The sequence below is a fragment of the Rutilus rutilus genome (assembly GCF_951802725.1).
Source record: "Rutilus rutilus genome assembly, chromosome: 4".
Lineage (NCBI taxonomy): Eukaryota > Metazoa > Chordata > Actinopteri > Cypriniformes > Leuciscidae > Rutilus > Rutilus rutilus.
The window spans coordinates 8,272,439-8,284,529 of record NC_140212.1 but is presented as its reverse complement, the minus strand read 5'-3'; the positions used below and the strand labels follow the sequence as shown (position 1 = coordinate 8,284,529).

The 12,091-nt window shown below is 37.7% G+C and overlaps 1 protein-coding gene and 1 long non-coding RNA gene across 2 annotated transcripts in view; both read left to right on the top strand.

The window, feature by feature from the left end:
- Positions 1-12,091, top strand: part of LOC311289115 (uncharacterized protein) — a 45,772-nt gene that overhangs the window by 24,806 nt on the left and 8,875 nt on the right. Inside the window, exons 29-38 of the mRNA XM_084406872.1 lie at positions 74-370; positions 489-566; positions 741-1,055; positions 1,173-1,328; positions 5,596-5,714; positions 8,250-8,297; positions 8,556-8,697; positions 9,947-10,261; positions 10,478-10,780; positions 11,637-11,801. Of these exons, the coding sequence (XP_084262998.1) occupies positions 74-370; positions 489-566; positions 741-1,055; positions 1,173-1,328; positions 5,596-5,714; positions 8,250-8,297; positions 8,556-8,697; positions 9,947-10,261; positions 10,478-10,780; positions 11,637-11,801 (1,938 nt within the window). The remainder of the gene's footprint in view (positions 1-73; positions 371-488; positions 567-740; positions 1,056-1,172; positions 1,329-5,595; positions 5,715-8,249; positions 8,298-8,555; positions 8,698-9,946; positions 10,262-10,477; positions 10,781-11,636; positions 11,802-12,091) is intronic.
- On the top strand, positions 1,431-3,968 carry LOC311288814. The gene is made up of 3 exons (XR_014627012.1): positions 1,431-1,519; positions 3,421-3,483; positions 3,601-3,968. It is a non-coding gene; the product is annotated as an uncharacterized lncRNA (long non-coding RNA).

Genomic DNA, 12,091 nt, shown 5'->3' with positions numbered 1-12,091 from the left:
TTATTTTGGTGAAATCTTAGGTTTAGCACAACCTAAATTCAAATATTTTTAATGCACATCCCTTTCCATCTAGAGTTTAAAGAGATCAGGTTAACTGAGGGCTGTGAAGGGAATGTGGAGGTTTTCTACAATGGATCCTGGGGAAATATATGCTACAACAAGATGGACAGAGACACAGTGAGTCTGATCTGTCAAGAGCTGAACTGTGGAAGATCTGGCAGTGAACCCGATTATTCAGAGGGACTGAAGTCTCATAATTGGCTTGATAAACTTAAATGTCGACGTCATGATTCCACTCTATGGCAGTGTCCATCTTCACCCTGGGGACAGAATGACTGTGATAATGAAGTGGCCAAGATCACCTGCTCAGGTAAGATGATATTTAACTGATTTAAGATAGTTAGAAAACATTATGTTTGTTTCAGTATGATTATTATTAATAATTTTTCTATTCTGCATTGAATTAAATTTTAATGTTTTAATTTTAGAGGAGCAGACTCGTGAATCTCCTCGGAGTCGTCTGACTTGTTCTACCTCAGAATCTCCTCACCAGAGACAGTGTTCAAGTAAGATAATTAAAAGGATGTATTTTCTTTATTCACAGTATCTTGAATTATTAATATCTGAGCACTTGTACACTGAATCCACATTCCACATTCATAATTTGTCACAACTTTAAATAGTCATAAAATGCATTGTAAATATATTTCTGGTCAGTGATGTTGCTGTGTGTGATTTAGATCATGTTCCTCTCAGACTGAGTGGAGGTTTGGGCCGGTGCTCTGGGAGGCTGGAGGTGTATCATAACGCTGTGTGGGGTTCAGTCTGTGCTGATCTGTGGGACATCAGCGATGCTCAGGTGGTCTGCAGGCAGCTGGGTTGTGGAGCAGCACTGAGGGCTGATGGGAATTCAACCTTTGGTGCTGGTGAAGGTGTTGTGTGGCTGAACAGAGTCGAGTGCAGAGGGAATGAGATTCACCTGTGGGACTGTCCTCTCTCCCTGAAGAACCACACTGACTGCTCCCACAAAGAGCACGCTGGACTCACCTGTGCAGGTCACTGCAAAACACTGAGAATTATTTTATTTTTTTTACATTTAGAGCTAATAATATTTTTATTTATTATTTTTAATGTTTGTGTCTGTTTGTGTCTGTCTGTTTTTACAAGGACAGATTTAACTGTGTCCACAACCACATCAACATCAGTCACTCCTCCACAAACTCCTCCAGTGTCTCTCTCTGTGCTTGTGGTTGTACTGGGAGTTTTGCTCTTACTGCTCATAGTGCCACTGCTTATACTGATTCAACGGAAAAGAGTGATGAGGAGAGGTAGGAGAGATCCAGAGACTGTCATATTGTGTGTTATTCAGTGTGTGATCAGTCATGTGTTGTGAACTGACAGCAGGTTTGTCTGTCTACACTCACAGCTCTCTCTGACTGGTACACAGGACTTAACAGGACTCCGACTGAGGCCGTTTATCAAGAGATTCATCACAGACAATATCACTTCACTCAGACGGGTGAGTCATCATGGGAAAATGTTAAAAGCTTTAATTATGTTACAATTTATGTTTAGAGATCCCCTGTATCCTCCCCTCGGACAGAATGACAAATACACATACTCTTTACTCTATTTGATTATATGTAAGTGTGAACTGATGAATATGACTTTATCCTGAAATAAGGAGAGACATCAGTGATCCAGATCTGATCCACTCTAGAACTAAAGCTTTTTCTTTCATTCACATTTGCCTTATCAATTTTAATCATATGAAAAGTTTTCTATATTCATGAAAGTGTCTCCACTGAGAATGTCAGATCGGTGTGACTATTTTTGTTTCTGGGTTGTTGATGTGTAATCAGATGAATCTGTAGATAAGACTTTACCAGCCACCAAACCACAAAGCTGCATGTTTATGTCATGTGTCAGTGAAGATCTTGTGTGAATTTTTAGAGAGTGTTAAGCACTAAGCAGGGGGTTATATTTGGTGCATTTGTAGAGTTGGAAGAGATAAAGAGCGTACTTAGCTTCCCAAACCCAATTAATTTTCAAATAAGTAAAAATATGATATGATTGATCACATCAGCTCTTTGAATAAATGATAGTTTATTGAAACAGAAATAGTTTAGTTCAAACATTTGGCTACTGACAGATGCTGAGCAACAGACATACTTCAGTGTACATACTGGATCAGTGTGTTATTGTCACTGTCTGATGCCGCTGGTCACTATTTTTCCCACGGACTGAACATCTTCCATCTGCATTTGTCGGGTCGGGGAATGTCTGAGCAGTATGGTATGATTTCTCAAAAAACTGTGATCTGATGATTGTCTCATGCATCTGTTACTGCAGTGTGAATTAGCCCTGAAAATGCTGTGAGCAACAGTGCCGTTCACACAGAACTGAGTTGTGCTTTAAAAACAAAACAAGGTGCAGAGCAGTAAAATGAGAATAAAAAGAAAGAAAAAAAACGTGGTCTCGAGATGTGTTTTCACAGTGTAAAAAAAAAAAAAAAAAAAAGCCCATGCACCGAGATCAAAGATTTTTACTGATGTCTTTTATTCATTTTTTTAAATAAATGTTTCTTTTCTATGCATCTTATTAATCTTCTCTTTATGAATTCTAGTCATTGATTGCTATATTAATATAACCATTATTAGCCTAATCGTTATATTCCTTGTGTTGCATGATTATTATTTTACATGTTCATTGATTTTCATACATTTTCGTCAGTTGATTGGTTCATCCTGTTGACCGTCTGTATTTTCCATCAGGATTGATTACGTGATGTAACATGGTATCAAAATAAGTCTCTTTCCATCTCTGCAGACATGAGATAATGCAAAATATGCAAAATTCTCTTAACGGTCTTAAAGGTGCAAAACCACAATTGCTTATTAAATTATTCCATGTCCCTTAGACCATGACCTAATCAGACCTGCTAGGGTACATGTTGTCTTGAGTCCATCATTAAATGGTTTCAAGAGAAGAACTTCAATAGGTACTTTCCCTAGTCCTTTCCTGTTACGTAGGCACTGCAAATAAAATGTTTCGTTTCAGAAGACTCTGGGCTTCTTCTTCTGCCTCTTCTCTTCTCTCCTGAGCTTTCTTTTTTCTCCTTTCATTCTGCAAATATTATACTTCTTTTGGGTCCTTCTTTCTCTATACTTTGATCTTATCTTTTAGATACAATTCTTTTGGATACTAATGCTTTTATTTACTTTTCTATCTTATATTGAAACTTATTTGCTACATTTTAATAAAATGTGTTATTCCTTAATAATTCAAGACATAATCTCGTCTGCTTGGATCTCACTGCATCATAATCTAATAGACCCAGACTGTCATGAATCTGAGTGATCTATGGTATTAAAAGTGTATTACAAGTTATAATGTGGTTTTATTTTACATGTGTATCAGAGGGAGATCAGGAGGAGTATGATGATGTGAAGAACAGCAATGAAGATGGGGAAAAACGGTTAGGTAAGATACTATCATCTGTTTACATAACCAGATACATTTAATTTTTATGTTGCTCAACTAAACTAAGTCTAAATGCAATTAAAACAACAGAGAATTTGCTTTTGTTTTTAATAACAGGCTATGATGATGATGTGGGGGAGGAGTCAAATAAAGAGGGTGGGGCCATATGACTCACTGACCACACCCACTTCATCTTTTCATGAAATCATGGGAGCTGCTGGGAGTTTCTTATATTGCTATTAAAGATCCAGTGCCTTATGGTTTTGGATTTTGGATGAATCTTTCCTATTCATATTTACCACATTTAAAAAAAATCATTTTAGACAGCATTTTGACAGCATTATCTACCAACATATGATTAAAATAACATGGGTATAGAGCATAACATGGAATGTTAAGGAATGTTTCTCACTCTTAGATATATCTTTGAGCAAGTGATGTTGTGTATTTATCATTTCTGAATTGGCTTATAATTGTTTAATTGTGTTGTATGATGCATTTTTACCTGACAAATAAATTGTTATTATATTTGATTGATTCTGTATTCTTCTGAAATCAGTATAGGTGGAGTCTGGTGTTTTCTCAAATACGTGTCCAGGATAGGTCAAACTAAAGGCTCATGAATGAATGGAGTAGTAGGCCGTAGGCACATCATCTGAAGACCTTTTAATTTCTGTCTATCAACGACTTAGCAAGTTAATAATAACTACATAAATAAACTACACTTTTTTTTGCACGAGCGAGAAGTAGGCAACCGACTAAAAAGGTAATAGTTAACCATAACTAAGACTAATGACTAAGGTCAGACTGGTGTGTTTGTGTCCGTGAAGATCCACGTAACCCGGCCGGCGTTCGGAAGAGTAACTGAAGAGTAAGGGGATACTAGAATAATCAAATATCTAAATTAACAACAAAACTAATATTAGTAATAATCTCAGTCTAAACTTTATAGTGATATGGAACTGGAGTTAGATTAAGTATGGAGCTGAAGTAAAATTGAAACTAAATTCTAATAGATCAAGTAAACTTTACAGAAGCGCATGTAAAAGACCTAAATGCATTATACCTTCGCCCACCTTGTTGGATTCCGTCGTTGGGCCAATGGGTGGTCCTAACACAGCAAAAACTGTGGAACAAAGCAGTCATCAGGAGGGCTGACAGGATGGACTGGCCAATATACCTGATCCTAACCCCATTGCACTTTTGTGGGATCAGCTAGACTGTAAGGTGAGTGAGAAGTGCCCGACAAGCCAGTCACATCAGTAACAAGTGCTGGTGAACCTGATTTGAATCATACATGTTCTTGGATCAACATCTTTGATGATCCTTGAGAAACCAATCTGATGGCTAGGATACAAAAGCTGCTGGGGTGGTGTGTAGAGAGCAGGACTGTGGTAAAGCATTACGTGCAGTTGGTTTTGCTCACTTTGGACAACGATCAGGACTTATATAGAGGGATGAAGCGTACCAGAGTCATGTACATTAAAGGTGCTGTAAGCGATTTCTGAGAAACACTGTTGAAAGTGCATCGGAGTCCAAGTGCCAAAATGCTCTTGTGGCCAATCAGCAGTAAGGGGCGTATGCACTGATTAGGAGGGAGGTGCCTGTGAGCATATAGCGTGTTCGTGAATTTTGGCCCAGAGCTATTACATTTTTACATTTAGTCATTTAGCAGACGCTTTTATCCAAAGCGACTTACAAATTATTAAGATGGGGGCGTGATCCTTTGGGGTAGGGGCATGTTTGTCTTGGGGATTTCAAATATGAACAACTTTTTTTATATATATATAGTTTACTGCACCTTTAAATTAAATTGAATAAAAGCATAAATTAAAAATATGACTGTGTAAACAGCCAATTCTCATCTCTCACCAAACCACATCCTTTATCATTGAAATGAATCCGTAATCTTACTAAATCCTGAAGCAGCAAAGGTTTATTTTGCCTCATATCCTCCATCCTCCACTCTCTCTCTCTCTTTGCTCTATCTCTGTGTTTTTGGCTGCTTGTTCTGCATATCTGATCTTCGACTGTTAAACCTGTGGTCTTCTGGCTTGGTGTGTTTGAGTTGATCTCTCTCTCTCTCTCTCTCTCTCTCTCTCTCTCTCTCAGGTCAGTTTCTGTGTGAAGAGTCTCGTCTGGGAGAGGCAGCAGTAATGGCTCAGAAAGCTGCAGAGCTGGACAGTTCTGAGTTTGACGTGGTGTTCAGCGCTGCTTATATGCTCAGGTCTGTGTGTGTGTGTGTGTGTACAGGTTTATATTACATTGTGGGAACCAAATGTCCCCACAAGGATAGTAAAACCTGAGATCACCTACATTGTGGTGAAATGGGTTAATAAACATACTAAATTATATTTTTTTGAAAATGTAAAAATGCATAAAGTTGTGTGTGATGGGTATAGGTTTAGGGGTAGGGTTATTGTAAGGGGACAGAATATACAGTTTGTACAGTATAAAAATCATTATGCCTATGGAGAGTCCCCACAAATATAGCGAGTGTGTGTGTGTGTGTGTGTGTGTGTGTGTGTGTGTGTGTGTGTGTGTGTGTGTGTGTGTGTGTGTGTGTCAAACATTCACATGCTATATCTGCACACTTTTCTTTCAGGTGTACTCCACTTGTTTCATCATTCACATAATTGCCGTATAAACACAGAAGGCTAAACATGTCTCTAGCTTGTACCAGCTTTACTCAGTCTAAATTGTCATTATTGCCTTCTCTTAATTTATTGTTGATAAATCCACGTTTTGTCATTTATAATGGTTGTTAAATTAAATTATCAATCTTCCCATCATTCAGCCCTCAATCAATCATTAATATATTGATGACTGTTGATGTAGGGCTTAAATTGTTTAATATTAGGCTTTTTACCAAAATATTTAACCACAATAAAAATGTCTGTTCGACCAGAAACAATCATACAGAATTGTCATTATGAGAAAGAACCGAACAATTCTGGTTCCAGTAAGAGATCAACATGGAGACACTCTCTCCTGCCGTAAAACAAGAACAAGACGCTTATCATCTCGTTTCTGGAATATGTGTTTTGCTGCCATTTATTGAAAGACAAGACTAACACATTGCAGTCTAAAATGCTCATTGTCTCCCTTGTCCGCCTGTCTTTAGAATAAGAAGTGTTTTGCTGCCATCTTGTGTGTGAATAACGCATTGCCACATTTAATGCACATGCCCATGGCTGCTGCTGTAGGCCTAAATACTTGCTATGGTGAATGATATAGTATATGATATAGTGAACACATAGCTGCCAACCTGCTGTTTTTATTTTTTCAATTCAATTTAATTATTGTGATTTGATTTAATATTGACTCATTTGGATAAATATTAGGTAGGCTACACAAGATAGGCATTAATTATTCTCAAGAAAAAAACAACTCACCTAATGAGAGAGCCCTATCAACTGGCAATATATTTAATGTTAAAAATAACTCAAATTAAATATAATGCTTTTTTAAATTATAATAACAACTTTATTTAATGATATAAGTAAAAATATAATAAATATGTAATAGTACACATATTTAGCAAAATACTCACTATAGCTCTTTTTTTCTAGCCAACTAACGTGCTATAGCCTATTATGGCCATCAAATGGCTTTCCTGAGGTAAATGTTATGTGACATAATTGTTCTCCAGCTGTTTTATTGACCCCTTTGTTTGATTGATTGGTCGATATTATGTATGAGCCTATGAGGAATATACATTTCGGTAAGTTGTACTGTATCTTTCAACAGTGTTCATTCGTGTTTATTTACTATTAGCTAACGTTAGAGATGATCGGTTCACGTGCCGCTAGGGATGTGTCGCGTCACATTTACAAGCGCCAAAACGGTATTTATTGTTTGAATTTCGTAATAAAAGTGACAGAATCTGAGAGCTGAGATTTTTTTATATCATAAGTAGCAGCTAACCTGCTCTGTCTAGTCTGTCTAGTGCTTCGCGATTTGAGAAAATGGGAAATAGAATGAGATTTTGTCTTCTTGCCATGCTGTAGAAAGAGTTAACATGTTTTTTCTTGTGTCCATTTCAATTTTAAGGAATTTTCCTTACTTATAGTTGGAAACTTCATGTGTTTTAAAGTTTGATCAATTATCACCATAGACTGTAAAAAATATATGTATATTAGGCTATATCCAGAGGCAGAACAACAGTAACGGCTAGCGTAACTCTGTGGTTGAATGCAAATATGATAAATCCGTCAAAGATCCGTCCTGATGACGAAGCAGCCCGCCTCTGGCAGGTGTGTGTGTGTGTGTGTGTGTGTGTGTGTGTGCATCCTTACTGAAGTGTCTTGATATAGATCCATACCCACCCCCTATCAAATATACAACGCCTGTCACTTCTGTGGAAGTATGATTTTGCATAACAAGGTGCTTTAGCAGAAATGTAGTTCACTGGCTCTCTCTGCTGGTGAAAAACATGCTTATTTTCACTGATAATTATGGTTTTTGTGGGCCACCTGAAAGAAACCACTTTTGGTTAAATTAGGTAAATTTCACAATAGTTACAAGAATGTTTTTGATACATACATACATATATATTAAATCTTTCACAAAATTTGCTTTAAGGAGAAGTAGTTTAAGGGTATTTTCTGCCTTTCGTTAGTTTAATAAAGGCTTACTTGTGCACTGTGCTCTTGGTAAACATTTAAATTTTTAATGGCTTTTTTGTTACTTGTTAATGTCATGCTAACATATCTAATAGACAGTGTTCAGAGTTAGTTATCTGTGCTTTTATCTCTTCTCTGCAGGTGTTGGGCTTTGATGCTGTAAATAAACTGGAGAGTTTCCTGTCTCCTGTAAGTCAGTGAAATACGTGTGTGTGTGTGTGTGTGTGTGTGTGTGTGTGTGTGTGTGTGTGTGTGCTTCTGCATCCCCTCTTGATGGGTGGGGAGGAGGAGCTCATCAGCACTGACTGTTAGATATATATATGGAGAAAATCATAAAAGCCTGGTCTGATTTGTCACTGAAGTTGTTTGATGATTTCCTCTGTTCTGTCTAATAAGGTAACAGCGAGTGTGATTGGAGGGTTTTGAACCTCTTTCTCTCTCATTAAGGGGGCTGAGAGAGGACGCCTGTACTTCTGTATCATCAGTGCGGAGAAGCTTGTACTGGATGTTGAATTAATCAAGCAGAGAGAGATGGAGAGATGCCTGACAATCATTTTACTGTCTTCAATTATAATACTCATCACAGCTGGTAAGTAGACGTGAAATGAAACAGATTAACTTATTTAAAGATTATTTTGTATTTTAATTACTTAAAATTAAGCTTGACTGTCATGTGGTGTTTCAAATGACAAATGGATAATATATAATATAATAATAATGGATAATAAGGATTTTTTTCTACAGAAACCCTAAGAGGCATGCGTTATTATTTTTTCCTGTCTTGTTTTCATTGGATCTCTGCTCAATTTTCACATGGCAAAAAAAGTACTGTATGTCATTTTGTACACATTTTCTCTGGTCAGCTGCAAACTATTTAACTGCATGTTAACTGCATCATCGCAATACACAAATGAGCCAAAACATTACATGACCACCTGCTTAATAGGCTGCAATGATATTTTGGTAGGTAGCACGTATCAAAATTACGTCCACAATAATGTCCTGACCCAGAGTTTCCCAGCAGAACATTGCCCAGAGCATCAAACTTGTCGTTGTCCCACAGTGCATCCTGGTGTCATCACTTCCCCAGGTAAACGGTGCACACGTACACGGCCGTCCACGTGATGTAAAAGAAAACAGGACTCATCGGACCAGACGATCTTCTTCCACTGCTCCAAGGTCCAATTCCGATGCTCGCATGCCCATTGTAGGCGCTTTTTGGTCTGATGCTACACAACCCCATACGCAGCAGAGTGTTGTCACATTTCTCCTAACCTTCATTAACATTTTGTGTGACTTGAGTCATGGTAGACCTTCTGTTGAACCAGACAGGATGGCATTCGTTGCCCTTGTGCATCAGTGAGCCTTGGGTGCCAACACCCTGTCGCCGGTTTTTGGTTTGTCCCTCCTCGGACCGCTGTTGGTAAATTCTCCCGCTGTTGGTAAATTCTCACCCATGCTGACCGGGAGTAACCCACAATATATTCTGACGCAGTCGCTCTTGTCAAATTCGCTTAGATCTTTATTCCTGCCTATTTACATCAAACACATTGATTACAAGAATTTATTATTTTCTTGCCATCTAATAGACCTTAATATGTGGCCTTGTTAGGAGATGATCAATGATATTTGCTTCACCTATGAATGGTCATAATGTTTTAGCTCATCAGTGTATAACCATACAGACATCTCAGTCCTTCATGTTGACTGAAAAAATAATAATGCATGGCACCTATTTTGCAATTCCTTTATACAATATCATTTTAATAGCTAAAGATATCCAGCCCTGCACTCCCTTTAGTTTCTTCATCTTTCTTTTGCTTCTGCTTAATATTTAGTCCATGTGAATGTGAGGCTGGTTGGTGGTCACAGTCGCTGTGCTGGTAGAGTGGAGGTTCTTCATAGAGGTCAGTGGGGAACAGTGTGTGATGATTTCTGGGACCTTAAAGATGCTGCAGTGGTGTGTAGAGAGCTGGACTGTGGAGAACCTGTAGATGCTCTGGGTGGTGCTCATTTTGGACCAGGATCAGGACCAGTCTGGATGAGTTATGTCATGTGTACTGGATCAGAGACAACACTGAAGAACTGTGGGTCATTGGGTTGGGATAAACGCAATTGTAATCATAGTCAAGATGCTGGAGTCATCTGCTCAGGTAAACTATTTTACATATTCTAAGTCATATTTGTGTAAGAGATTTGTGTGTCCATATCAGTTTCTAAACCTTAGGTTAATTAAAATTTGATTTACCTTCCACTATTCAGTCATTCAAAGACCAAAATAAAATTGAGTTGACAAATTATGATCTTCATAAATGAATATATAAATATACTGTATATGCCTTGTTTTTTGTTGACTGTGTCTTATTTAGAAGTCCGGCTGGTTGGAGGTTCTCGCTGCTCTGGGAGGTTAGAGATACTTGATGATCAGTCGTGGGTTTCAGTGTGTGACGCTGCCTTTGACCAGCAGGATGCAGAGGTTGTGTGTAGAGAGCTGGACTGTGGGGCTCCTGTACAGGTGCTGGGAGAAGATGCTTCTGGCAAAGGAGACGCTCAGATGTGGACACAAGAGATTCAGTGCAGAGGAAATGAGTCTCAGATTCAACTCTGTCCAACTTCACAATCACACAAACACAACTGTTCTTGTGAACACAACATTGGCTTGCTTTGTACTGGTAGGAGTTAGTTCGAAATGCATTATTTATTAAAATGCTGTTTTAATTATGTTGCCTCTTTCCAACTCTCTCTTTCTGAGTGCATGCTGGGAGTAATTGGACAAAGTGTGATGAGTGTGAGTACATGTGACCACAGCATTTGGCTGGTGTGGGTGCTCTTATCCTATAGTGTATTTTCTAATTTTCCAATGTTTGTTGTTTTTTGTGCATTAAGATGGATAAGATTCATTGTTAAGAGTAGCCTTGTGACCAGAGCTTGGAAGCAGACAAATCAGCGACTAATCAGCAACGAACCTGTCTGAAAGCATAAACTTTCGATTCCGCACGATTAAAAAGTGGATAAAGTAAACTGATAAATGAATGCAATTCAAATGTTGGGGTGGGGGTAACACTTTATAATAACAATCAGGTAATAATTTATAAATGACTTATAACTGAACATTAACAAAACATTCATAAAATGTTAGTACATCACTTATTAATAATTTAAAAACATATAGTCATGTTTTGTAAATTTTCAGTTCATCATTGACTAATGGTATTTATAAATGAGTTATATAAAGTGTTACCGGTGGTTCTTTAAAATCAGTTTTACATTAATAATTTGATTGAAATCTTTAAATTAGGTTTTCTCATTGCATTCATTTATTTTTTTATTTCAGATGTTTAATTTCATTTTGGCAAAATCAAAAATGGCTGTTTATGCTACTTGACAAAAACTATGATTCATTTTTATTAATCAATGAGAGAGCTTTTGAAATGGCTTGGTGTTACGGTGGTGCAATATTTTTAGTGTCATAAATTTGTCAAGAGACCAATCTCTCACTCTCTCGCTATCTGTCTCTCTCTGTTACAGACCAAAGGAATGTGAGACTGGTAAATGGCAGCAGTCGCTGTGCTGGTAGAGTGGAGGTTCTTCATAGAGGTCAGTGGGGAACAGTGTGTGGAGTTGGCTGGGCTTTGGCTGATGCTGCAGTGGTGTGTAGAGAGCTGGACTGTGGAGAACCTGTAGATGCTCTGGGTGATGCTCAGTTTGGACTTGGATCAGGACCAAACTTAATAAAAAATCCAATGTGTAATGGATCAGAGTCTACACTTAAGAAATGTGGATCCATGCAATCGAGTATTCATGACGAGTGTCTTAATAAGAGTGCTCAAGTCATTTGTTCAGGTAAGCTAAATGTTTTGTGGTGTTATAGAAAAACAGCCGTCAAAAGCAGTCATATATATATATATATAGAGTGGAGATTTTTTTTATTTTACTTAATGCCTATTTTACCATTTGGACATAAAATAGATGAGAACAAACAG